This window comes from Alexandromys fortis, unplaced genomic scaffold (genome assembly GCF_014885135.2).
Source record: "Alexandromys fortis isolate MF-2015 unplaced genomic scaffold, M_Fortis_MF-2015_v1.1 scaffold_28, whole genome shotgun sequence".
Lineage (NCBI taxonomy): Eukaryota > Metazoa > Chordata > Mammalia > Rodentia > Cricetidae > Alexandromys > Alexandromys fortis.
The window spans coordinates 14090551-14118205 of record NW_026067901.1 but is presented as its reverse complement, the minus strand read 5'-3'; the positions used below and the strand labels follow the sequence as shown (position 1 = coordinate 14118205).

General features: G+C 54.0%; 2 protein-coding genes across 5 annotated transcripts in view; one reads left to right on the top strand and one right to left on the bottom strand.

Annotated features, from left to right (window-relative positions):
• The window catches only part of Mpped1 (metallophosphoesterase domain containing 1), a 61778-nt gene extending 46315 nt beyond the window's left edge, over nt 1-15463 (top strand). The window contains exons 4-6 of the mRNA XM_050130224.1: nt 8817-8932; nt 11331-11444; nt 13375-15463. Coding sequence (XP_049986181.1) covers nt 8817-8932; nt 11331-11444; nt 13375-13493 — 349 coding nt within the window. The 3' untranslated portion in view covers nt 13494-15463. The remainder of the gene's footprint in view (nt 1-8816; nt 8933-11330; nt 11445-13374) is intronic.
• Nucleotides 15464-21304: 5841 nt separating this feature from the next.
• The window catches only part of Efcab6 (EF-hand calcium binding domain 6), a 187472-nt gene continuing 181121 nt past the window's right edge, over nt 21305-27655 (bottom strand). For all 4 annotated transcript variants that reach the window (XM_050130560.1, XM_050130566.1, XM_050130573.1 and 1 more), the window contains 5 exons: nt 25092-25331; nt 23726-23876; nt 23370-23554; nt 22959-23108; nt 21305-21741 (listed from right to left, as the gene is read on the bottom strand). In XM_050130560.1, the coding sequence (XP_049986517.1) occupies nt 21619-21741; nt 22959-23108; nt 23370-23554; nt 23726-23876; nt 25092-25331 (849 nt within the window). In that variant the 3' untranslated portion in view covers nt 21305-21618. The remainder of the gene's footprint in view (nt 21742-22958; nt 23109-23369; nt 23555-23725; nt 23877-25091; nt 25332-27655) is intronic.

Sequence of the window (27655 nt, the reverse complement as noted above, 5' to 3'; positions counted from 1 at the left end):
CTGGGGCAGAACTAACTGCGGGAACAGGATGGAGACAGTTTCTGCAAAACCCTGCCTTTTTTCCCCCCAATCCTGCATATATACCCTATTCATTTATGGGTTTTGGATGCATTTTTTGTTCTCATTTAACTAAAAACGGCCTTGATTTTAAAAAAAGAGAGAGAGAGAGAGAAAGGAGTGAGAGAGAGAGTGAAGCTGGCACGTAGCAGGCCCATCTGCTCTAATTACTTCTGGTATTTTGAAAGAAGGGATCTAAACCTGCTGAGACACGGAACTTTGGGAAGCGGCGGGCGGGACCTGTGCCTGGGAGGCTGGGCTCAGATATGGATTCTGTGCTTGGCTGGGCTGCCTCCCATCAGGGCTGGACCCTGAGGCCTAAGGAGAGGGCTTCTCTTGTCTCTAGGAGCCAGAACTTCAGGGGGCCACTCTGCAAGGCTGGACTGAGAACCCACCCTGGCGTGTCGGTGCCAGCAGGGTGGCTGTGCTGGGACCTTGGCTTTGTGAGACGGTTGACACAAGGAGTCCCCTTGTCCTTAGAGTGCAAAGAGGCCAGATGTAGACCATTGCATGGCACACAGTTGGTGTCTCATCATGCTGCTGGCTGTGACCACCCGGTGTTGGTAGGGACAATAAGGGCTGCTTTTACATAGTAGATAGCCACAGATCTTCATCCAGGCATGGAGCAGCGAGTATCTGATGGTCTCTGTGGGCAGGCCCGGGGTGGGCACTCATGGTCTCTGTGGGCAGGCCAAGGGTGGGCACTCGTGGTCTCTGTGGGCAGGCATGGAGCGGGCACTCATGGTCTCCGTGGGTAGGCTCAGGGTGGGCGCTTATGGTCTCTGTGGGTAGGTCCTCATGGTCTCCGTGGGCAGGCCTTAGTGGTCTCCGTGGGCAGTCCCGGGGTGGGCGCTCATGTTATCCTTTATCCCCAGTCTCCTACTTTGCTCAGTTAAGCAGGCCTGCTGCACAGCCTGGGGCAGGAGCGGAACAGCCTGGGAATTGTGTCTGCCTGTGATGGTGCTCGGGGAAGCCTGCTGATGTGACAGGTGTGTGTCTGTCTTAGCACAATCCCCAAGACAATTAATGGGGTCTCCACCTGTCCCTCATTTTACAGAAGGCACTGAGACTCAGGAAGCAAGGTGACTTGCCACAAAGAAAGTTCCACAAGGATCAAGGGGAGCTGGTCCAGGGAGGGAAGCGTGGTGCCCTCAGGATGGCCACAGTGAGGTGCTACGTGAATGTCTTTCCCCAGGGGAGGAGCACAGCCTGTGTGATGCACAGTTTAGGGTGTTGCCCCTCAGAGGGGCTTGCCTACCTCAGTCTGGGAGTGTGCCCAGCATAAGCAGGTGCTTATGATGGTGTCTTGGCTTGGGACATCCTGACTGTGGGCTGGGGACCATTGCTGGAGCCCTGGGCTCTGGAGTCTCTAGTAGAAGATCCGGCACTATATCAGGGTATGCACTGTATGTGGGCTTTGTGTTCTGCTCATTTACTGAAGCGCTGAGGGCCTAACTTGAAGAAGGTATGTCACACACCTGTTCTCTCTCCTTCCCTGGCTTGGCAGCTTCTTGCTGTCCTACTGATATTAAGGACCGTTCCCATGAAGTCCCACACAGCATCTGTCTTGGAGGGTCTTGCATCTTTGGGTGGTATTAGCTTGAGGTTATAGCCTTTATTGTACCCAAGCTGATACTTGGTGACTTCCCTAGAACTGTTCTGTTTGATCTGTGTCCCGAATGAACAGATAGGACTATGCCATCTTGTGTCACGAGCAAGCTGGGGATGTGCAGAGACACTGAGGGACTGGCCTGTGATCTCAGCCCTGGTAGGAGGCAGGTGTGTGGGTCGGTCTGCTCAGGCAGGGTGACAGCCTCAGCTGGTGCTGGAGTGGGTAGACTCCCCCGACACTGGCCTGCCCTCTGGTGGCCCCTGTGGATAGCAGAAGGCTGGGCTTCTGCTCACGCATCTCTGCCCTCCTATGGCTGAATTTTAGCCTACCTAAGAGAGGTGAGGCAGCTGCTGAGCACTGAGCCATGGGGGGTGAACAGCGAGGCCGCCTCAGTAATGTCTGTCATTGTCTGCAGCCCACACGCAGTCAGAAGCCACCTGTCTGTTCAGGGAGCTGTCTATATGACTGGCTAGGCTTAGGTTCTCCACAGAAAAACAAAGGCAACCTGCGCTAGCCACATGGGGGCCGGCAGCACCAGACACAGCTCGGGCCCCGAGAGACCCTGTGAGTGGGGCCACTGTTGCTCCCCTCTTCTGTCTCCTCTTACTGGTACTGAGCATTCCAGACCTGGCACGCTGTGTCTATGACAGTATCTGAGACAGGGGAAGAGAATCCTCGGCTTCTGAACCCTACTGAGCTGATTGTGCACAGATGTGTGCACATGTGCACATTCAATACACGGATGTAATATATTCAATAAACAAATAAGCCTGCACACACATTCATGATCTATATACATGCTTGCACACACACATGTGCACACAAACATACTCTTGTGTCCACATGCACAACTGGGCTAGGGATGTGCAAATAGGCACACAGTGACACACACATTCAAAATGGTATGCTTGATAGGAGTGCACTCTCAAGGACACACACACGTGCACACAGGCATACTCACGATCTATTTATGTATGTGCACAGGTAGACTAGGGAGGTACAGATGGGCACACAGTTACATTTAAACTGGTATTGTTGATAAGAATGCACTCTCAAAGACACACACACACACACACACACACACACACTCACTCCTTTCCCCTTTTCCTATCCTTATCTCTGTCTCTCTTCCTGAACCACTGCTTCACTGTTGCCTGTCCTCTCGAGCAGGCTGCTGTGCGCCTGCTCACTCTCCCACTCAAGATTGCCGTCTGAGACGATCATCTGCCACCTCTGCACAGAGTCCCAGCAAAACAAAAGATGAGCAATTCTGCATATTGGAAGGGTGGGGGAAATTAATTAGGAATGACAAGGGACCCACTCTGCAGTTCCACAGTCTCTGCTGCTGACTTGCTGGCTGTGGTTGTGGCCCCAGCAGGTGCATGCGTGACAGACATCTGGGCGCTGCCTACTCTCTGCAGCCTCAGGCGTCTGGCTACAACCTGTCCACTTCCCTCAGCCTCTGGCCTCAGCATGCCAGCACCCAGGGATATAGAGGGGGCAGCCGACTTAAGTGTCTCCCAGAGTAGGAGGCGATGTCCCCTCTGTGCCGTCTAGATTCTGGGCTTGGGAGCTATATTCCTATCCCTGGTTTCTCTGAGCCTCAGTTTTCTCTGCTGCAAAGAGGGTACAGCCTACCTGGGGTGCTAAGGGTGACTGGGGCCTCAAGAGGAGGGAATGAGAATTAGCAAGCCCGGGACAGGTCTCCTGCAAAGGGTTACTGTGGTGTCTGAGGACGGCCACCAGGAGGCCAGCCCTCTGTACCCGAGTCCACGGTGGAGGTAGTGAGGATTCCTGGCTGTCAAGCTTTCCAAGCATCAGAATGCAGGTGATGTCACTGGGGCCAGGTTCTGCCCTGTGAAATGGGCACACACTGCCACCTAGGTAGGCCCTTGAGAGGGGGAGGCAGCAGGTGGCAGGCATTGTTGTCATTTTGGAGCTTGACTGGCAAGCCTAGGGCAGGGCTCCCACTAAGAGAGTGCAGAGGAGAAGTACAGAGGGAAGGGTGCAGGGGAGGGTGCAGAGGAAAGGGTGCAAGGGAGAGGGCATGGGGAGGGTGTTAATATGCAAATTCTTTGGTGTTTGCAATCAGGCAGAACACCTGCTGGCGTTCCAGTTTCCATTCATGCTCTCCTTGGACACACCTCCCCTAGGGCCACCCTGGCCCTGCCCTCTGCCAGGTGTAAGGGACACTGGATCTGTGCTAGTCCAGACCATCAAGGTAGGGATGGGGATCCAGTGCCTAAGGAGGAGGGTGAGGGGACACTTCTGGACGAGATGGCCTTTGAGTTGGGTCGTATGAATAGGAGATGTTAGGAAGGACCTCGGTTGTGAGGACAGCTGGACGATGTCTAGGGATAGGTACAGTCACGGTCACATACAGAGCAGAGATCGCAGTCAAGGCTGTGTGGGAACTTCATGGGGACCTGAGCTGGATTGTCTGAGTCAACCCAGGGGGTTCAAGAGCCCTGTGTGCCATGAGGAGTGTCCTGGAGGCAACGGGGAGCCGTGGAGGGATCTGGAGGAGTCACAGGGAACCTGTGAGGAACTCGGGGCTCCTCTTTCTTATTCAGTGGGGCTGAAGGCTTCAGGGAGCCTGTGGGAGCTGCTCAGGCAGGAAGCTCCTGTAGAAGAGGGAGCTGGTGCCTGCCCACCCCAGGGGGTTCTTTGCATCCACCACAGGCTTGGGCATGGGATACAGGTGTGTGGGATCCTGACCCCAGTCCTCTCTGGTCCCGGGCATCCTCAGGTACGCCACGCCACTTGCCTTCTCCACGCCAACAGTCCCTTGTGCCTGAAGGAGGACCCCAGCAGTTCCACCCCAATGGCTAACTGGGCAACTAAACGTTCAGGGTGATAGCGCAGAAGGGTGGCGTTTTATCATTTGGGGTTGGAAGAGGGAGCCTGCCTATGGACTGTGTCCTTTAGGTATGGCTCTGCACCCCAGCTTCTGTGTCTGTGGTAGCCAGGGTGGCAGATGCCTCCCCATAGGCGGGAAGACTGAGAGACCCCTGAGTTACCCCTCTGTGGATGCTCCCTCTGAGTTCAGGAGCACCTGGGGTCTCCACTGCCTACACGCTAGGCTCAGGAAATGGGTTCAGCCAGGGGTTACTCTGCCCCAGCTGAGCCCTAGGGACCATGCCCACTCTGGGGCTGAATGCGTGCTCTGAGGAAGCGGAAACTGGGGCTGGGCAGGCTCTGCTTCAGCTGCTTGCTGAGTGTCGGCAGCCTCATCAGCTCTCAGGGAACCGAACCTCACGCTTCAGGGGGACCCCGTAATGATTGGCCACAAGGAGGTCATTTATATTGGCTAAGCAGGCCTAATTAGGCTTGATCTGAAGGTTAGCAGAAGCTCACAGAAAAGCTGTTAAGGGGTTAACCTCGGAGAGATTACGTTGTATTCAGCGCTCTGTTAAAGTTTGAATTAATTTTTCCCATGGGTTTGCTCACATTCTAATTTTCAACTAAATGAGACATCTGTTTCAGAAAAGGAAAATTTGCTCTGGTTGTCATGGCAACTATCATTCTCTAAGAAAATTATTCCAATGGTTACTTTAGAACAGAAAGACAGGGATTCAGGACATAAAGCTGCCTTCAGCTCAGTCGGAATTCTGATGGGCCACTCTCTGTAGCCACGAGGAGCCTTGGATGGTGAGGCCAGTGGCAGGTGGAGGTGGTGCCAGGCCCATGTGTTGGGTTGGGGTAGAAGCTGGTGCAGGGACTCCTGGGCACCCCAGTATCCTGGCTTGAGCGTTCATAGATGGTATTCTAAAGTTGAATGGCAGTGAGGGCCAGGGCAGGATGGGTGTAGCCTTCCTGGGAAATGCCAGAAAGCCATACAGAGAGCTGGTCACTGTGGCTGTTCAGAGCGCTAGGCTTCCCTGGATACAAAGGGTCAGTGCACCCCAAACAGCACCCCAGGAGGCTCCATTGCAGACTTCACACTGAAGATGGTTCCTCTTTTGTCTCCTGGGTCAGCAGTTACTGTTGGTTGCTGTGTCCAGGCCATGGTGACCCAAAGGCCTTAGTGAGGCCCCTGGAGTCTGCTTAGACCTTGCTGACTATAGCCCAGCACCCAGGGAAAAGCCTCAGAAATATCTTCCAAAAATGCCACTTCAGGCTCTGCCTCCCTCTGCTCTCCAGTGCTAATGGTAGGCAATGGCATCTGGGGCATTGCCTGTGTGCCCACATCCCCCTGCGGTGTCCAGCCATACCCTTGTTAGCCCCTCTTCCTCTGTGTTGCACTTAGCAGGAAATAGTAGCCACCCTTGGGGTTCAAGCCTGGGAGAGGTGAAGGACCGGTCCAGGGCAGAGTCAGTATGACCCTGCTTGGATGGCATCCCAACCTGTCAGAGGGGGCAGACAGCCCCCAGACTTCCAAGAGCTGAGGTCCTTGCTGACTGCTGCCCCTGGCCAGGAGCAAGGCAGAAGCTCACCTGTGCTTTGGGGATGGGAGTGGGGAGTCTCATGGCCCACAGGTGGGTGGGGTAAGATAGGGAGGGAAGGAGAAGCAGAGAACAGGTGGGGAGAGGAAGCGGAACAGTTTGGGGCTAGATACCCTGTTGGGTTTGAGTCACCACAGGCTCTGCCATGAGTCCTGTGTGGTCCTGGGGTGTGGAACGGCTCCTCTGGGCATCCCCATGAGAGAGTCTGTCCAATCTTCCCTCCAGAGTAAGGCTCTGTGGTGCTGGGTGAGGAAAAGCTGGCAGGCAGGGTGGCCTGGGCTGGCTTCCGGTGTCCATGGGCTACCTCCTGTGTTTCTAAGAGCTACCTCTGCAGTGGCTCAGGAGAGCCAACACTAACAGGTGCCTCTTCTCCACACTGATGGGGCTTTGTCCTGACGTATAAATATTTGATTAGCGTTTTGAAAAGTGAAGCCTGTGTTGGGAAGACAGCAGGGAGTCACACATTGTTCCCCATCCTGTGTGTCGGCAGGATGCTCAGTGATTTCCAGGTTGCCATGGTCTTTCTGATCCCCCACCTTGCCCCTTCAGCTGCAGTTCCGAGAATCCTAGTTGGAGATTCAGAAATTGCATACCCCTTGGAATCTGTAGAGAGGGGGCTGCCAGCACCAAACAGGGCCATGGCAGAAAAGGACCCTTACCTTGTTACCACGGTGTGTGACTTGGGGATGGGTGGTCAACAATAACTCTTATCAGCTGAACTTCCCTTCCCGCTCTCAGGTTCTCTGAGGTCTCCTATCCTGCTTCCTCTTTAGAAGTGATCTTGCTAGCCATTGAAAATGCAATTTGAAAAACCCTTTCCTACATAAAACCTTACATCCAGATTTTGTGGGCGGCTTTTAGGAGTGCTCCATGGTGATGGGTGTGATGGTGATGATGGTGGTAGTGGAGGTGATACTGGTGGTGATGATAGTAATAGTGGTTTTCTTGATGAACGATGATGAAGGTCATGGTGGTGGAGGCAGAGATAATAATGGCGATGGTTGTATGGAGGTGATGGTGGTGACCATGGTGATGATGGAGGCAGTAATGTGGATGGAAGTGGTGCCTGAGATGGTCAAGGTGATGGGGATGGTGAAAGTGATGATGGTCATGGCTATGGTGGAGGTGAGGATGGTGACAGGGATGGTGATTGTGGATGTGCGGACTGGATGGTGGAGGTGATGAAGGTAGTGACAGAGGTGACAGAGATCGTGGAGCTGATGGTGACGGAGGTGGTGAAGATGGTGGTGCCATGGCAGGGCACTGAGTTCTCATTGTTGAGCAGACAGTGCCACCTCCATTAAACAGAGAACTCCAGGCACTGAGCTCTGGAGGAGTCAGGTGTTTGCCACTTGTGGTCAATCTCATTTTCTTAAAACTCACCCCTTGTTCAAGTCGCATAGGTGGCAAGTGGTGGACTATCCTGACCTTAGTCAGTTTGACCCCAGAGTCCCCTTGAAGCTGTGTGTAAGTAGCGTGCGTATGTGTGCTGTTTTCTTTCAGAAGAACACTTAGCTTTCTGCAGATGGGCAGGAGCAGGCCTGAGTCAGCATGTCTGAGGGAGGAGGCATCTGACAGGGTCACCTCTGCCTGTGCTGCTCTTAATGGCCAATCCCAGGCTAACCACTGTCCCCTGGTAGACACTTCCCATGTGCAGGGATCCTGTGGCTCGGGTGGCCATTCTGTACCTGGGCCTTGATCCCTGGTTCACCTCTCATCTACCTGAGGTGAGAATCATGGACCCCAGCCCAGGGACAGGGCCACCTCTTCCACTGGAGGCTCAGGAGCCTGCTCCAGTGGGCAGAGGAATCAGGCACAGCCACAGATGCCTGCGACTTAGGAGTCAGGGCTGGGTGGTGGTAGCTGGTGTGTGCTGACTGTCTTTAGCAAGCTTTCCTGGAGGCCTGTGTGATGAGGAGCCAGCCTCAGCTTTGAGGTGCTGGCTATGACACGGTACCAAGTCTGCTCTGTGTCCTGACCACAGTGACAAGACCACAGTATCCTGACCACAGTGACCAAATCACAGTGGCAGGATCAAAGTGTCCTGACCGCAGTGACCAGAGGGCCCTCAGTTCCATTCACCAGCATTTATCTGCCTCCAGGGCTGGTGTCTGACATAGAAAAAGGACCTTTGGACTCCCCCATATGATCCAGAGTGGCCTTCACACGCCCGGGGCCAGCACTACAGGCTTGATGTTGAGAAAAGCAGTCCTAGGTCTCAGAGTGACAGCTCCACAGGCCCCGTGTCACCCAGGTACCTTCCCTTCCTCTGGGAAACACGCAGAGACCTCAGTCTTACAGCTCAGAGCCTACGAGGATAGGATTGGGAGTTCTTACATGGGGTTCTATGGAACCCCTGGAAGTCCTAAGTAGTCATGTTGGTGGCTGCCAACAGTGTAGGCCATCAGTGGGTTCACAGCCATTGATGTCAGCCATGTTGGCCAAGGGTAGGATTCAGGTGGCAACTTTGGGCACACAAGGGAACATGGGGGCAATGCCTGGCCTTACCCAGCTCGTGGTGTGTGCTGGTTGGCAAATTAAAGGGTTGTCTGTACGGCTTGGCTGCTGTTCCTGGAGTCCGCCTCACCCTGGTCTGGCTGCACTGACGGCAGCTGGTCGCCATGGCTGCTTGGCCTTGTACCCTTCTCTCTGACTGTGCCATCCTTAAGACCCTCCTTAAAGTGCCCCGTCTTCTCTCCTAGGCAGCCCTGGTTCTATGGCTGGGGATTCAACCTCCCGCGAGGGCAAGCGCTGCTGGAAAAGTGGAATCTCATCCCGGAAGGTGTTGATATCCTCATAACTCACGGACCACCACTGGGTAAGCTCTGGTTTACTTGCCCAGGCTGGACGGGGTCCTGGAGGATGGAGTGTTTGGTGCCAGGCTGTGCCCAAAGGAGCCCTGGGTTGGTCAACTAGGTCTGACTTGCTGGGGTGCTGCCCTCACCTAGCCAATGTCCCCAGGGCTGAGGACACCACCTCCTGATGTTGCTCCTGGCTGCTGTACCCTAACTCTGAACCTGTTGCTCACCTGCCGCCACTTCCCGGACCCCCTGGCTTCCTGCCTGGCCCCCCCACCAGTCCCTTCTCCTGTTCATCTAACCCACCCCCAGCTCTTTTCTCTGATGCCGCTGTCGCTCCTCCAGGCTTGTACCTTGTGTTGACCACCCTGGCTCCTCTCTGCCCTCCAGTCCTAGGCAGCTGCTCCTTCTCCATTTTCAGTGGAGGACACCTGAAGCCCAGGCCTCTGCTGGGACAGCACAACAAGCTGCTGACCAGGTTGTGCCTCTCTCTGCCAAGGGCCTCCAGGCCATGGGCCAAGTCCTTCCTCAGTTTCATCTGAGTTGTGTGGGTTCTGTGGCCCTCCACCCCCTCATCCTCTATAATTCCTGTTCTTCTCCCCCTTACTTCCTCTGCTTCCTTTTCTTCCCTCCTTCCAGATTTCCTCCTCTTCTTTCCCTTCCACTCTTTTGATTTATCTGTCTACCCATTCATCTTTTTCCATCCATCCATCCATCCATCATCCACCATTTTCATCCAACCATCCATCCACCCACCCACCCATCCATCCATCATCCACCTGCCAATCCATCGATCTATCCATCCATCCATCCATCATCCATCAATTTTAATTCATCCATTCATCATCCTTCCTCCATTCAGCCACCCATCATTACCCATCCTCAATCTTTATCTCCCATCATCCATCCACCCCCTATCAGTTATTCATCTGTCCAGCTGTCAATCATTCATTTACCTATCCATACACTCTCCCACCTGTCCGTCCGTCCATCCATCCATCCATCCATCCATCCATCCATCCATCCATCCATCCATAATTCCACCCTTTGGCTTCCTCTCTCCAGATGCCCTGCCTGGTTACAAAGCACACTGCACGCCTGTTTTGGGAATGCCCGTGCACCAGTGTCCCAGCCGGTTCTAAAGCACTTCCTTTCGGATTGTAGTTGCCAGGGCAATTGGGTGACTACAGTTAGAGACTCCCACCCCCAGCCCTGTCAGCCCACACTGCCACATAAAGATGGGCCTACATGATTCCAGTTCCTAGGGCAGCACTTCTGACAGCTGGATGAAGCCAAGACACGGGGGTATGAACCTGTCTGTGCAAGGTCCAGGAGCTGCAGACCCTAACTCTACCGCGGATCCCAAGCCGTTGCCAATCCTGGCTCTACCGCGGATCCCAGGCCACCCCATCACCCAGTGTCGTGTCTGTCCCCCTTCATTCCCTTCCTCCCTCTCCGCTGGGCCTTCACTCTCTCCTCCTCTTCGCTCCTCTCCTGGGCTGTGCTCTGTCTCTCCCAGCGAAGCTTGCTGGGTGCACTGAGTTGAAGCTCTCCAGCCCTTGCTGGCAGCTCTATAGCGTGTCTCACCCACCCAAACAGAGAGGGGCCGACAGAAACCTGACTGCTCACTCGAGGCATCAATTATTCTTCGTTTGTGTAGCCATGTGAGGATAATAAGCCACCACCATATGGGGCGGCTCCGGGAGGCTGGCGGCCAACAGACACAGCGGGCACCATGAGAGCGTGCCTCAGCCAAGGAAACTAGCTCATGCTTCTGTGCACCCCTTCCCCCGTCTCATGTATCCCAGGCTGGCCTGGCAGTTTTTATGTAGCCAAGGATGACCTTGAACTCATATTTCCACCTCCACCTCCCCTGGGCTGGAATCAGAGCCATGCGCCGTCATGTCTACGAGTACCCAGAGCTCCCTGCCTGATAGTCAAGCGGTCTACCAACAGAGCCATGCTGCAGCTTCTGTGGGGTTTTGTAGAGGACATTTTTGTATTGGAAATCTCCCTCTGAGGCTATGGAGGCTCCACTCTGCTTCCAGCCACTGGGGTACCACAGACTCAGTTTGCTCTTCTCTGCAAATATCTCTCCACACATAACCCTTGGAGCTGCAGGAACAGTCATGGGCTGAGATCTGTAGTGGTTATGTGGTTACCTGGGCCTAGGTACCTGGCCTCCCCTTGGCTCTTGTGAAGGAACCTCTTAGCACAGCCCTGCCCACGAAGGGAAGTTGAGCCTCCAGGAGCTGCCTCATGACTAGGCTTCTCTCTAGGGGCAGAGGCAGGGTTCTGGAGCTCGCCGCACTGAGAAAGCAGCTCTTCCGGGGCTGTAGCATAGGACTCCAGGTGCCACCCATTGCCCTAACAGATGCCCGCTGTCTCCATCGGTGACCTCATTGTCTTCCCACACAGGCTTTCTAGACTGGGTTCCCAAGAAGATGCAGCGTGTGGGCTGTGTGGAGCTGCTCAACACGGTTCAGAGGCGAGTCCAGCCACGGCTGCATGTCTTTGGCCACATTCATGAAGGTGAGTTGGCAGATGGAGAGGGAACCCCCACTGGGGTGCTTCTAACTGGCTCTTCTGAGGGGTTTCTTGTCTTCCTCAAGTCCTCCTCACCAGCTCCCTCACTGACTTCTGCAGGAAGCAGCCTGCTGCTGTGGCCCATGCATAGACTGCCTCACACGCTTGCTGCTTTGGTTAGTGTGGACTTGCTGGCTAGCAGAAGGTGAACTCACTGGAGTGCCAGGGATGGCCACACTGTGGGCAGGTGGCTCACAGTCCTAACTACCCACACTGCCCGCACAGCCCATCCATGCACACCAGCTTAGTCCTCAGGCATTGGTCCTGGAGCTTAATCTCAACTACTGATGTAACCCCGCTGGTCCCCCTCCCCACACTTCTGCTGTTGTTTTCAGACAGGGACCAGCAGGCCTCACAGTCCCATCTGACAGGAACCATGTGGCTGCTTGAGTTGTAATAGGGACTGACACGGCTTGTCCCAGAAGGCTTCACTGGTCACTGACCCTGGCTGTGGTGGGACCAGGGCTTCACACTGTCCACATCTCACAGTTTTCTAACTTGGAAGTAAACAAGCTCTTAACAATTTCCTGAGCATCTCTGCAGTGTCCTTGGAAGTCAAGATAGCAGAGCACACTGGTCCCTGGAGAAGCTCCCTGATTGCCGGGCAGCAGCCAGGCAGCCAAAGGCAGAACATAAGAGCTCGTAGGGCAGCTCATGAGCCCTGAGATTATCATGCTGGTAGTCTTCTTGGACCCTCTTGTGTGCATACAGGGCCAACATATGTAAGGTTGCCTGGGGCCCAAACCATACCCCTACATATGCGTAGAGGCGAAATGGCGCTCCGAACAAGAAAGGGAGAGAGCGTGTCCCTTCTGGTGTGACGACAGTCTGAGCCAGAATGGACCTCAACAAGCAGAGGTGGTGGGGGAGGGCACGTGATTGGAAGACGGGAACATGGCAATGGTGACTGTGGTAATGTGAGGCCGAGGCTCTCAGTGGTGACAAAGATGCTGGTGGCAGTGACACTGAAGACAGCGAGGATGGTGATGTCATGACAGGGCAGTGCTGGCAAGGATGGGGTGTTGGCGATGGTGATAGCAGTATGGTGATTATAACAGTGAGGGTGATGATAGCGATGGTGTCAATGACAGTGGGCATGGGGTGGTAGCGGCGGTATGGAAAAGGATTGGGGCTGAGGAGGAGAACACTCGGTGCAAATGGCAGTGTCGGGGACAGCAACAAAGATGGTAGTGATGTAGCCTAGGTGACAGTGCTGATGATGGATGGTATGGGGATGATGACGCCATGGTGACAAAGATGGCAGTGGTGTTGATGATAACGGCACTGGTGATGTTGCTGGTCGCGAGATGAGGATGTCGTGGTAATGATGGCAATGGCAGGGATGGTGATAAAGATGGTGCTGTTGAAGATAATGCAGCTGCTGATGTTGGTGACGCTGATGGTGGTGGTCATGGGGATGATGACAGCGATGGGACGACGATACGGTGATGTAGCCTATGGACATAGCATCTGAACACACCCGATCATATCTGATGCTATGGGGATACTGGGGACTGTGGAAATCAGGTGACTATTCCTGATGCCAGTGGTCACAGGGAGCATGCTGAGGACAGGGAGCATGGTGATGATGCTGATGGCTAGGAAGACGACATGAGGATGATGGCAGTGACTTACTATGCGCTTTTCCCGTGACATGCATTGCCCTAAGCACTGCATATGGGTGGTGACCTCAGCTGGTCCCCCTGGCAGGCTCAGAACCACCCTCTTAGTATCATTTCCATTTAACAGAGAAGGTTTGAGAGATGCAGTAGCTTGCCCCATGCATGTCCTGCCCATGGTGGAAGAACACAGGTAGCTGCCACAGCCACTAGACAGCTCCAGATCCTGGTCTGACAAGTGTGTGCTTCCTTTCCAGGCTATGGTGTCATGGCGGACGGGACCACCACCTATGTGAATGCATCCGTATGCACTGTGAACTATCAGCCTGTTAACCCTCCCATAGTCATCGACCTCCCAACACCCCGGAACTCCTGACTGCTCCCCACTCCAGCTCTGCCTGCCCATGTCAGCTCCGTGTATCTGGCCGAGAGCCTGGATCCCCTAACCCGCCTCCTCCCATGCAGAACAGCCCAGACGGTCCATCTGGCCATAGGACCAGCCAGCAATGAGTAGAATCCTTGGGATAAAAGAAATCGCCTTTGACTGTCAGCCTTCTGCCACCCGCTGCTGGGGCCTTGAGCAGCCCCATCGGGGCACCGTGCTCACTTCTGTTTTCTGTGTGTCCGTCTGTCCTTCATCGCAGGGCCTCACAGGCTCACAGCCCTCTCTGGTTGGGGAAATGATGGAAGTGTCACCACACTCGATCAGTACCCTCCTGCTCTGAGGAGCCACTGCCCTTGGATGAGTTCTGGGAAGTTTTTATACACATGTCCTGCTACCCAAGTGCATCTCCGTGGCTGTGAGCCCCACGGTTGGGGGGTGTGGCCTGGGCACACACAGCCCTCCCCTGGCTGGAGGAAAGGAGATAGGCCTGCTCCTTGTGTGCAGGGATCTCGGAGTGTTCAGGGACATCTCAGGAATTCCGACAGCCCCTGGCCAGGCCTACAGCCATTGGCTTGGCTTAGTCCCTCTTCTTCCTTAGGACCCTGCTGCCGATGTGGACAGTGGACAGGTGTCCCTAGCTTCTGCTTAGAGCCTGGATCTGGGGGGCTTGGTCCTTCTGGGTGGTTCTTCTGGCTGACTCCTCAATAACAGTGAGGCCATCTTGGGCCCCCTGGGACCACATAACTCTGTAGATCACAACATCCAAGGGGGTTCTGCGGGCTGATCCCCTGTGCCTGGCCATATACATGTCCAATCTGTGTGGCACACACACCCTTCCATTCCTAACCTGGTTCTGTTCGTGTCCACAATGGGCTTCATTTCTTGATGTGATTTTCCCTTCAGAGGATTGTTTGCTGGGCTTGTCAGTACCACCGGTTACCAGGAGGTGGCGCCATGACAGAGCAGCCCTGAGCACTGATGGCAAGGCCACCTGGGGTTGCAGCCTTTCTTGGGTTAGGCCTGGGTGAGCCCATCTGCAGGGGACAGAGCCAGCAGGCCCTGGGGCAGGAGCAGGCAGGGTCAGAAGTTGTCATTATTTAAAATGCTGATATTTGTTCTCTGTGGACTATTTTTGCACTTATTCTTAGTAACACGTCACAAAAATAATTATTATTTGTCCTGACCCTTGCTGTTTTACACCTTCTGTGTCGTTCATCTGACACAAAGGCCTCACTTCCTTGGCCTGGCCCCAGGCTTGGGGACCAGCTATCCTGGTACCTTTCATTCAGTATAATGTTGGTTTATCTATGATCATTCCTGCAAGGTAGGTGGATACTCTTGCCCTGTTAAAGAGAAGAGGCCACTGAGGCCAGAGAGACGAGGTCACTCGCCTGAGGATGTACAGCACAAAGTGGGCAGCAACGAGATTAGGACCTCATCTCTGGTCTCCCAGCCCTCACTGTCACCACCAGAGTTCTCTCCACAAGGCAAGGCATGTGCCAAGACTTTCATTTTAAAGGGTCCTGTTCAAAACTGGCTCGCGTTCATTCTCGATGGAGAGCCCCTTAGACCCTATGGAATTCTGAGCTTTGAGCCTGGTACCCCATCATCGTGTGAGACCCATTTCCAATTCTTTTCCTGCAAATGAATGAGCCAGGCTCATGCGATGGTTCTCTGTAGGTGGGGCTGCATTCCCAGGAGGCCTGTGGTGCTAGGACAGGAGTGCCTCACCGGCTGCAGGAATCCCGGTTGGGCCAAGTGGTTCTTGGTGTGTGGGGACATTTACAAGGCCTCTTCTCTGTGCCTCAGATGCATGGCATGTTTGGGGCAGAGGAAACGCACCTCCCGTGTGCTGTCTCATCTCTACAGTTTCTATGTGGACCAAGAACTATAAACTTTTAAACAAAGGTTTTTCCTAGGGCATCTTCAGAATATGGCATATTTTTATGTGGAGAAGAAAAGCTGTGGAGGCAGCTATCTTTAAGGGAAAATTCATTGGAAGTCCTCAAGATTTGAAAGATGGCGGCCTGCTCCTCAATCATTTTGGCATAACTTGATTGTGGCTGTAATTTTTTTGTCAAGCATGTCAGACAATAAAGTCTTTGTAAAAAGAAAAAGCCGAGTCCGCCTGACTGCTCTTTCTGTGGGTGTCCCTGGGTCATGAGGGGGCAGAAGGAGAAGGAACCCCAAGTTCTAGAGGCTAAAGACACCCCTGTGTGTTGGTGATGACCCCCATCTCCTGTGTGTGCAGGGGCTGCAGAGGCGGTGTCACGGCAGGGCTGTGCTTGACTGAGTGTCTGAGCTCCTAAATGAAGCAGGTGGTGTGTCCCAAGCACTGGCTTGTTCTGAAGGTGATATGGCCAACCAGCCCTAGGCAGACAAAAGGATGGATGGATGGAATGATGGGTGGGTGGCACCCCAGTCTGAGTCTCTCCTGGCTACAAATTTCTACCATTTATACACATCCACTATCCAGCTATTCATCTTTCCACACACTCACCCACTGGCTCATACTTTCGTATGTCCATTCATCTACTCACCCAGCAAGCTCTCCATCCATCCACCATCCACTCATCCATCCACCCATCCACTCATCCATCCACCATCCATCCATCCATCCACCCATCCATCCACCAACCATCCATTCCATCCATCCAGCTAACATCTCTCCATCCACAGAATTATTCATCTATCTATGCATCAGCCAAGCTATCTATCCACACTCATTTGGATCATACACTACTGATGAAACTATTACTTTACCTGACCCCCAGGGTATCCATCCATATCCACCCATCCATCCACCCATCCGTCCATCCATCCATCCATATCCACCCATCCATCCGTCCGTCCATCCATCCATCCATCCATCCATCCATCCACCCATCAAGTTATCCATTCTTCCACTCATCCTATATAACCCACATCGAGCTCTTTATTGATCCAGTCACAACCCTTAGCACCTCCCAAAGGGCCTGGCTTGGCTTACAGAAATGCTGGCAGTGACAGAAACAGATTTGGAAGGGAAGATTGGGAAAGGTAGATAGGGTGACAAAGGCCACGGAGAGCCAAGGATGGCAGAAGATGTGGATGCCAGTGGGAGTGTGGAATTCAGAATGGTGCAAGCAAAAGGCACACAGATCTGTTTGGGCCTCCTGAGCAGGGGGTGACCTGGGGCCATGCAAGGAGGTGTCCTGTGGTCCAGTTGACGAATGACGTGGAGTAGAAGCTTCTCTTGGGACACAATTCTGACACAGTAAGTAAAGCCATGGATCTGGGGCAGAAAGGGCCTGAGAAGTGGCCTAGGACGGGCATATAACAACCTTCCATAAACCTCTCCTCAGACTGCCCAAGGCTTCACAGACCTGCAGCATCCTGCCCCGGAACCTTGATTTCTGAACCGTTGCTCCCGAAAGCCCCGTTTAGTAGGAAGAACCACCACCGACTTCCGCCCATAACCATTGGAGCCACGGTAGCGTTCCTGTACAGGCACGGCCCTCAAAGGCTGCTGCCTTACGGAGTCATCACAATGGAGCTGCTTCAGTGCAGCAGACTCTCTGGGGCACACCTCCCTTCCACCTCCTTTCCTTCTCATTTCACACACTAAGCAAACACTCTACTACTGAGCTGTACCCTGCTGCAGCCCTGCTGAGACGGCCTACAAGAACTCCTCCGAGCAGGTGGATGTCATGTTCTCCTATCTCCTCCTCCTGAGGGCTGACAACACAGGTAACTACCACAGGGCCCTGGGGCTCAGAACTCTGATTCTCTTCTTTGCTCCCATGTGCTTTAAGCACCAAGCCATCTCTCTGGCCTCTTGCTGGTGGTATTTAAAATCCCTATATATTCTCTCCATCTGTGGGTTGGTCTTTCCAGACCCATTCTCAGAGCAAATACTGAACTCTTTCAGTAAGCTCAGTTTGTCCTTTTTTCCTTTCGTTCCATTGTTCTTTGTTGGGAAATACTATTTTCAGGTGTGTTACTTTTGTTTACGCTGCATTTGCTTAACTCTGTGAAGCTGTGTTACTGTGCCTGTCTAAGATGCCTGATCTAGTAGAGCTAAACAGCCAGTAGCAAGGCAGGAGAGAGAAATAGGAAGGGGCTGACAGGCAGAGAGGATAAATGAAGAGAAATTTGGGAGAGGAAGGAGGAAGACTTCAGGGGCCAGCCAATCAGCCACCCAGCCACTCAGCCAGACATGGAGTAAGTAAGAAAGAAAAGGTATACAGGAAGAGAGAAAAATAAAAACTCAAAGGCTAAAGATAGACGAGATAATTTAGGTTAAGAAAAGCTAGCAAGAAACAAGCCAAGTTAAGGCCAGGCATTCATAACTAAGACTAAGCCTCCGTGTGTGATTTATTTGGGAGCTGGGTGGTGCGCCCCCTGAAGGGCCAAAGGTAAGAGCGAGAACACAACAGTTCTTTGGATACTGGTATCATTTGTAACAGGTGTTTCCCAAAGTCTACTGATGGGAGGATATGATCAACCTGTGGCTCTACTGGGAGGCGGAGCCTAGCAGGAGGAAGTTTAAGTTACTGCAGGTTTACAGTCGAAGGGAGTGCTGGGAGCCCATACTCTCCTCCTTCCTGGCCGCCACAAGGTGAGCAATCCTTTCCACCAGGCCCTCCTGTTACGTGTACCACACAGCCGAAAGCAGCCAGGCTGATGGACAGAGCCCTCTGAGACGGTGAGCCAAACTGAACCTGCCTTCCTCAGAAATGTCCCACCTCAGGTAGCGACAAAACGCTGACCGAGGCAGGCGCTGCTTCCAACCCGAGGTCGCGCAGACTTCTCTCAGGCTTTAGCTCTGTTTCACACACCTGTGCGTTCCGGGCTCAATTTTGAATGGTGTGAGGTGTGCTGAGGTTCACGCTCTGTACCCAGCCACTGCTCCTTCATGTGTCAGAATCAGCAGGGTGCATCTGTGTGGGACACTTCTGGGCTCCCCATTTTGCTCCATCTTTTGATGACGTGGTACCCCTAACTACTGTGTTTGTGTGTACACCTTCGGATTAGCCTATGTGAGTCCTCCAATTTTGTTGTTTTTTTTTCCCCCTGCTGATTCTGACACATGGAGGAGCAGTGGCTGGGTACAGAGCGTGAACCTCGGTATTCCTCACACCATACAATTAGCCCAGAATGCACAGGTGTGTGAAACAGAGCTAAAGCCCGAGGGAAGTCTGCGTGACCTCGGGTTGGAAAGCAGCACCTGCCCCAGATTTTGAGGGAGAATACTCCACCCCCACTCCCCCTTTGTTTTCTACACATATTTTTGGGTTAGCTGGCTGCTGTCTACCAAAAACACCCTCTGAGGTCCTGCCTGGGACTGTATAGAAGGCACTACTCAAACTGTGGGGGCTGGAGATGGTAGTTAAGGGCACTTGATGCTCTTGCTGAAGACCAGAGCTGGATTTCCAGAACCTACATTGGGTGGCTTAAAACTTGAGCTACCGAGGATTTGACTTCCTCTTCTGATCTTTGTGGGTATCTGCACACAGGCACACACACACAGACACACAATCAGTCTCGGGGGGAAAACCTAACTGTGAAGATGTGTCCTCACTACCGAGTCTTCCAACTCAGGGGCACCGTGCATCTCCTTGCGCTGTGATCTCTGGTTTTATCAGTGCTTCGCAGTGCAGTCTGCCACTGGACAGGACCACCTGTGGGGTTTTAGGTTGATGTGTTTTACTGGAAGGGCTGTCATAAGCAGTGGTGTTTTTAAACTTCCCTTCCAGTTGTGCATGCTAACTGGAGTGCCAGTGACTTCTAATGACCTGGTGGCACACTGCCTACTTAGTTCTAGGAATGCCGCCTTATTTTCAAAACAGGGTCTCTCCCGAATCTGAAGGTCACCCAGTAGGCTAGGCTGGCTGCCTGAATTTGCAGGGACTCGCCTGTTGCCCCCTCTCCCAGCACTGAGATTCCAAGCACATGTGTGTGTCCAGAAAGCTGTGTCTCCTAATCTGGCAGGGTCTTCTGCCAGCTGTGGTGTTTCGGCCATTCTCCAGTCAGTCCTAATCTCTGGCCATCTGGGGAGAGGTGGTTTCTGGGAAGAGAGAGATGTTCGGGTCTTCACCCTGGCCCTCTGCAGACAGTGGGCCTCATCCCTTGGCTGGTTCTACAGCTGGGTGTGCATGTGACTGCACCTGGTGCCCGACAGTGCCCAGCCCCGTCATTTCCCTGCTTCTCTCTGCGTCTATCCACACCCTGCCGGTCTGCCACCGCGTCCGGTCTCATTTGCCAACAAGCCCGTTGTGCCACTGTGGTTTGCATTTGTAGCGCTTTTCTCGATCCCTTGGTGTTCCTCGCTGCCATGCTCACTCTCTTCCTCTCCCATCCCCGTTTATAACACGCACGTCTGCTCCTTTCACCTTCAGGTACTTTCCAAAATCCACGTCGAATCCGAGCCTCATGCTTGTCTCTGCAGACTGTCGTTTTGGTTGAAGGCTGGGTGTGTGTACCAAGGGGCTCCCACCCTTCCCCACGCAGGGTCAGGGAGTGAATATTCTGGGCTTTGTGGGCCCCCTCAAGTCCTGCTTCCTATTGTTGCCACCCTTTCCCCCTCTCAGCTCCTAAACAGTACCAGACTAGAGTGTCTCCGCTACAGGAAGACAGGAGTTGGCTTTGCATTCTCAGGAGAAACTGGCAGAAGGAACAGCAGATTCTGAGTTCAAGGTTGTGTGAGAGTCCGTGTGGGGAAGACAAAGGCCGAGGCACGGGATGGAATGAATGCCAAATTCTAGGCACATGTGTGAACACCTACAACCCCCTTACTTCATCCTCCACACTGAATTTCAGTAGGTTGCTCAGCAAACACAGGGACCCTTTGGGTTTCTGGGGTTGGAATGGCACGGACCAGACCTCCTATGAGCCCAGTGAGGGAATGCAGTGTATCCCGATCGGATCGGTGTCACGCCGCCGGGCATCTGGCTGACAGTGCTGGGAGCTAGAGATGTGACCAAGTTTAGAAAGTAGGTCTCCCTGCAGAGCTGCTCCCTGGACTCAAGCTACCGGCCGGCTTGCAGCTTTGCTTTCCTCCTGAGAGGGATCCAGAGGCCGTGCCTGACCAGACTAGGTGTGGTCACCAGGTGTTGGGTGCAAAGCAGGTCTTCTGTCGCACCCTGCCAGTCGGACTCCGTGCCTAGTGCTACTGGGAAGAGGGAGGGATGAGGGTACACCCTGCACGGGGATGCTGCCCTGCACCGTCCCCCAGAGGTCATGGGAGGGTCCCACCTTGGAAGAAGTGTGGGACTCAGGAGAAGAGAGCAGGGGCAGGGACACTGTCCTAATTGCTGCTGCTGCATAAACACCATGACCAAAACCAATTTGGGGAGGAAAGGGTTTATTTCATCTTACAGCTCTGAGGTCGCACTCCATCACTGAGGGATGCCAGGGCAGGAACTAGAGGCAGGAACTGATGCAGAGGCCACAGAGGAACTCTGCTTACTAGTTTGCTCCCCATGACTTGCTCAGGCTCAGACTCAGGACCACCTGCCCAGGGGTGGCACTGCTCACAGTGGGCTGGACCCTGTCATCAATCATTAATCAAGAAAACGCACTACAGACTGGCCTGCAGGCCAAGCTGAAGGAGGAAATTTCCCAGTTGAGGTTCCCTCTGCTCAGATGACTAGCTCGGGCCAAGTTTACAAAAAACTAATCAGGATGGCCATGGCCACGGGGCTCCTGATCTAAGGCAGAAGTGGGTGGGCAGAAGCAGCCTTGGCTCTCGGATAATGGTGCAGGGACCATGGATGGGAGGGGGTGCCCTGCAGGCAGTCGTGAACAAACCCCCAAGAACCCCAAGTTTTACAACATTTTATTAGTAGCAGTTCTTTCAAAGTCTCAAGAGTCGTTCCTGCAAAGACTATTTTATTTGCTCATACTAATGAGTGAGGTTGCCCAAGGCCAGCGGCCACCCTGCGCTGACCCAGGGAGGCCCCAGTGAGGGTTGGAATAAGAGCCTGCACGTCTCAGGAAGGAGCCTGATGCTGGGTAGGGTTCGGCTATGAAGCCGCTCTGGGGAATTCGCTGCAGCCCTCCATCGTCTGGTTTTGCTAGTCTGGGGACAGACCCCGAGGCCACAGCTGTCCCCAGCGCAGCCCCGCCTGGGTGCCTACTGCAGGAAGGCACGCAGGAAGTCATTGTAGGAGATCTTGGATGACAGCGACTTGTCGTAGTACTCAAGCACGTGGAAGAACTCCTCCTCCGACAGGTTGATGCTGTACTGCCGCAGCACCTGGGGGCCAGCAGGCGGGTTAGCAGTGGCGGTGGCTGCAGGTGGACGCCCTCATCCTTAATCCTGAGGTTCAGGGTACAGAGGAGCCCTGGCTGAGGATGCTAGATGTCCACCGTCATCACCTCCTTCCTTTTCAGTGGCAGGACCCAGGACACCTTCTCTGAAGGGACGGGGCATGGCTTTTTCTTAATGTCTGGGAAGAGGTGTGGGGGGGGGGGGCTCCAGAAGCCACCTCGGACCATGAGGTGGGGAAGGAAGCTGGGTGTTGAGGGTGGCAGGACAAAACTGGGTCCCTGACCCCACTGCTGAGCCAGCTCTGGAAGTCCCACCTCTAGCCTTCTACATGGGAAGAAAGAGCCTTCCTCCTGCAGCTGCTATTGTCTTATTCCCCTTATAGCCCAGACAAATCCTGCTAGAGTTCCCTGGTAATATGTAGAAATTAGGGTATTATTTCTCCCTGTGGCTCATGTTATCACTCATTCCTAAGAAGAATGGGCTAAAAACATGTCCCAAGAACATGGGTTAAAACACCCCAGGGCCCCAGGACTGAGGGCAGCTGGTGGCCATTGGGCCGAATGGGAGAAAAGCAGAAGGAGGAACCTGAGGCCCCACTCACACCCATGTCCCGCACCTCCAGCTCTGCTGAAGACGTCCCCCTCTTACCGTCCTCTCTGCTAGCCATACCCTGCATCCCCGGGAAGGGGAGGAGAACCCTGATCTTACTGTCTCCTATCTGAAATGGACTGAGACGGACTCCCTGGCTGGGATGATGCTGGCCCCAGCGCGCATGGGAGGCTGGAGTGGCTGAGTGGGTTGTGGGTGGGAGGCAGAGGGTGGCAGACCCAGAGTTACGTGGCACCCAGGATTAGCTGAAGCTAAATGACTCCACTGTGGGGTGGAGTGGGGCTCCCTGTGTAGGAGGCCACTATCACATGCACACTGTTGGGCTGCCCCAACACTCCCAAGACCCTGATAGGACACAGGAGTAGGTAAGGAGCCTAGCAATAGCAACAGTGTGGTCTCAGAGGAAACACAGGTATTGTGTGTGCACACACACACACACACACACACACGCACGCACAAGCCCACTCCCTGGAGTTTCCATAAGTAAGGGGCAAGCAGGCCACGGCCTGGGCCTCCATGGGCAAGTGCAGGGTCTCTAGAGCTTTCTATGCTGCAGCGCCAGGTCGCCAGAGCCACAGAGAGCAGTGTCTCACCTTCCTGAAGTCAGCCACGCTCAGGAGCCCAGTCCCGTTCTTGTCGTAGGTCTTGAAGGTACGCCGCATGGGCCTCCAGCAGTGAACAATCTTGGGCTGGATCCGCAGCAAGGCCGAGTAAAAGGACTGCGTCTCCACGCCGGCTTCTTTCTAAAACCAAGATCAGGGACGCGTTTGGGAGCTGGGGTGGGCCTGGCGGAGGCAGGTAGTTGGGGAATGGAAGCGCAGGGTCTCATTCTCAGCACAGATCCTGGGGCACAGCCAGAGATCCAAGGGAGCATTTGTGGGGAGGTGGCGAGTCCTGGCTGGTGCGGGCAGGGCAGGGTCAGGCTGTGTGTCCAGGTCCACCTGTGCTGACAAGCGAGGGGTGCCTGGTTCATAACCCCACGGTCTCCAGGGCGACACACCTACCATCTTGTCCGCATTCTGGATCCTCATCCTCCGCATCAGTGAGGTCTCCTTGGCCTTCAGCAGGAGGACACAGCTCTGAATGAAGTCGCAGTAGGCGAACTTGCCGTTGTTCTGCAGGTCATACTTGACAAGGAGCTGCTGGCTCTCCTCTTTGCTGATGTCCAGCTTGAACTTCTCCACAAGAGCTGAGGACCAAGCAGCCCAAAGTGTAATTGGTGGGGATTCAGGCATTCTTGTCCTCATTTGGCTACCGGTGGGCTCTACCTAAGAGCACCCGCACAGGTTCCTCCCATCCCCCCCCCCTCCCCGAGCTGGCAGGACAGAGGCATGTCTCCCCAGGGGAGAGTCAGACAGACCCAGGAACTCTGCTGCAGTGACGCTCCCTTGCTTGTCACTGTCCTTCTCCTTGCATTCCTTCAGGAGCTCGCGCCAGCAACCCTGGATCTGCTTGCGGAGCTTGCTCTCAATGGGCTCGCAGTTCTGCAGGGGTGGGGTGCCCGCTGGGGTCTGTGGGGAGGGAGACAATGGGGCGCTCAACTGGAGGTCTCCTGGGGGCAGTCATGGGAACCACAGGGTGGACCTGAGGTCTGAAGTTCAGCTCTGTCGGCGCCAGGAAAGAAGAGGGACCCTACTTCCGCCCACGAGCCATCTTGAAGTCACCCCATAAGAACAGCTTTGGAATTAATACAGCCATGTTGTACTCCTCGGCTTGGGGTTCCTACCCCCCTCAAGGTCAGATGGAGCCTTTCTCGGGCCTACTGCCTCAAAGCTATGCTTATTTCCCCGGATTCCCAGGTTAAAGCCCCCTAGTGCCTCTGGTCATCTCCCCCCCCCCCNCTCTTTTTTTCCCCCCTCCCCCCCCCCCCCCCCCCCCCCCCCCCCCCCCCCCCCCCCCCCCCCCCCCCCCTCCCCCCCCCCCCCCCCCCCCCCCCCCCCGATCTCAGCAGAAAGACCAGCAGCCTAATCATCTCCCTCCAATGTGTGTGTCTAGGACGTGGCTAGCCTTAAGGACTTCCTGCCTCCTTTTCTCCACCACCTCTGACTTCACTGAAGACCACGTTCACTGTCACCCTGAGATCTGTGACACCAGAGCCCCTTTGGGTGGGGACCTTTGTCCATCTGGAGCTGTAGCAAACACCCAGTGCACAGACGGTCTACAGAGACAGTGCCTACCAGGCCCCGCATCTGGGGCCATATTTCTCTAGGCGCATGGTGTAAGCACACAGCAGCTGCCTTGTGGGCACTTAGTGTAGTCTCAGGTGCCCTTCCCTGGAGACACTGCTATTCTGCTCAAGGACAAGGGAGCTCCCCCTCCCCCCCCCCCCCTAGCTGGGGATGACTCAGGGCTCTGTGTCACACTGGGAAACACCCGAGGTTTCACCTGACTCCAGTGTAAACTGGGAATCCATTCATCCGTGCGGGTGGTGCCCAAGGTCAGGAGACTGTCCCTCTCAGAGCCAGGCTTCCTGCCCATGGATGCTGTGCCCCACTTCTATCTCTTCCTTCCCTTATGGCCTTTTGTAGGTTCCCTTTTCCATCCTGCCCCTCACCCATCCTCCTCAAACTGCACCCCGCTCTCCACCCCCACTGGAAATTGACACTAGAGTTCCCCCCAGAATCACGAGCCCAATCTGTCAGTCACCTGCAGTCTGAGGGAGAAACACCCGGCCCGTGTGCATGGATCTGAGGTGACAGGGGACACACATCAGGCTGGGAACTCACACTGGGGTAACTCCTTGATTTCAACCCGGTTCTGGAGCCCTGAGGAGAGCAGAGGGTGGATCTGGTTCCTTGGGAGACCTCAGGGGCACTGCTTCCCCTCTGGGCAACGGTCGAGTCGCCAGAGTCGCCAGCAGCCATGGGCGGCGAGGGTGCTCTCTCGGTGCTGAACCTGCTGAGGAAGTCCTGGTACTTGAGCCGCCCCTTGGCATTGACGGGCATCTCGCTCCACAACCTGTCAAACTAATAGCATTAAGTCAGTCCCAGGGGAGCGTGAACCGAGCCTGAGTCCCTCAGGAGTCCTGGAGGAGTGAAGCCAGAGGTGGCAGGATGTGACTCTGGACCAGGGTTCACGTTAATTTAAAAAAAAAAAAGAAAAAAATCCATTTGGTTTCTGCAGGATAGAAGCCTCTGGAAGACTGTGGGGGGAGAAAAGGCAAGACAAGAGGATTATTCATGGCTTCCGCAGGACATTTTTTAATTGAATTGGGTCCTCAGTGAGCAGTTTAAGGCCATTAAATTTTGTGATTAGTCACAGTGACCGAGCTGTGGTGCATAAAAACATTTTAGGAGAAAATGCAAATCAAACCAGGGCCCCATCTCCATCCCAAGAAAGCCGCCGGCCTCATTCCTCAGCTGTCCCTGCACACCTGAGTCACAGTGGCTCACAGGTGCCACCGCCTCAGCCACTGCCTTAGCCGCCACAATTTATTTCACCCCAAAGGTAAGAAATGTCCCTCTTGCAAGATGAAAAGGAAGCATTTGGAAACCGGAGAGAAGTTTACGGCTTTGTGTGGTGACTGTCTGATGCCACAGACCGTATGGAAACTACAGCATGGGACAAAGCGACAGGCGGCTTTCCACGTGAGCTGCTTTGGATGGCTACAGGGCTTTCAGGGAACCAAGAAGATGGGCTCCTGTCCCCCTACCTGACTGCTTGCGAAACCTCCAGCTGACAGAGCCTGGCTCTCAGCCGCCCCCCGCCCCCCGCCCAGGGCACAGAGGCCAGGAGGCTGGGCTAAGGGACAGTTTCCTGTTCCCCTTGCAGTCTAGAGGTCACCAGAAACTTACTTTCCTCCTGGGTGTCTCCTGGGGTTTACCCAGAGTTAATGACTTAAAGTGACCAACTCTTGGGCTCCGTCTAAAGTCCCCAAAGACTTGCTAGTTGCCATACCAGCCTACTTGTGGGGTTAGACATGTGGGTGCCTCCCTGAGATTAGAGCATCTTTAGATTTGCACCACCCTGACCTGTGCTCAGGCAGGCAGCTGCCATGTGTGGGATTTACAAGTAGGCGTGCGTACCAAGCATATTCCCAGAGGTTGGTGTCTGGAGCTGAGAGGATTGGAAGTCATTGAGAAAATTAAAAACAACCCATGATGGGTAATAAGACTCCACAGAGCTGATGAGCTTGGAGGTGGACTAGCCCAGGGCTTCTCCAGCTCTAGGAAACAGAAACCCCCAGGGAGTCTGCTAAGACCTGCCCATGGGGTTCTGATTCAACTTCAGAACCTACAGGAAAATTTAAAAAAAAAAATTGGAAATATACAAGATTCTGCCAAAAAGCAAGTGAAGTGGGCCAACTCACCTGGGAGGCTAACAGGTTCCCAGTGTTCTGGTTCCAGACCCAGCCCGCACCTTAGAAGCCGTGATTCTCACAGTGTCTACCCATCGGGCCACTGTGTAGACACAGCCTCACCTGCCAGTTGGGATGATCACTGCTGTGCCATTTGGCCGCAGGCCTCCCTCCTTTCCCTCTAGTCCCTATTCTTCCATGGTGTTCTGAGGAACTCTCTCCATCACAAAACCCACATCCTCATGCTCTGGCTGATGCCGCCCCTGAACTCCCACAGCTCCTTATGGTGGGTGCAGAACTGCCTCCCAGCAAGGAAACGTGTAGCAGCATCTCGCAGGCTGGCTTTCTCCTCTCTGTGCCTTCTGTTGTCATCTTTGGCCAAAGTATTCCTAAAGACAAGTGGGGGGGTCCCTGTGAACCCCGATTCTTTGTCCTAGTGAGGTTTCTATGGCTGTGACAAAACACCATTACCGCTCAGTGTTGGACTTAGGTTGGCCACTCAGAAGCAGCTTGGCTGTCTGTGATGCTCCTGGAACCTCATCTGCAAACGGTGTTATCTTAGCCCGTCCCCGACCCATGTTCTACTTGAAACCATCTGCGTGTCCATCTTCCCTTTGTCCTGCTGTGCTCACTCCGCCTCCCCCTGCAAAGCTGATCTCGCAACTAAACACAACAGTAGTGTAACAGCTTCCAGATTGCAGCCTACCGATGGCATTCAAAGAAAGTCACCACACGAGTGTAGGAACAAGCTAAGGCTGACTCTGCCTTCAGATATCAGAACTGTCAGTGCCCATACCTGAATGTGTTAAAATCAAGCAGGAGCATTAGCAATGAGAAATACCCAACTGACAGACATTTGAAATCAGGGGAAAATAAAGTTCCTTGAAACAAAAAATGCAATCATTGAAAAAATTTCGTTAACAGATCACAATCAAAGGCCATACTTCTTAGAAGAAAAATATATGCAGAAAGAAGAAAGGCCTCAAAATGGAG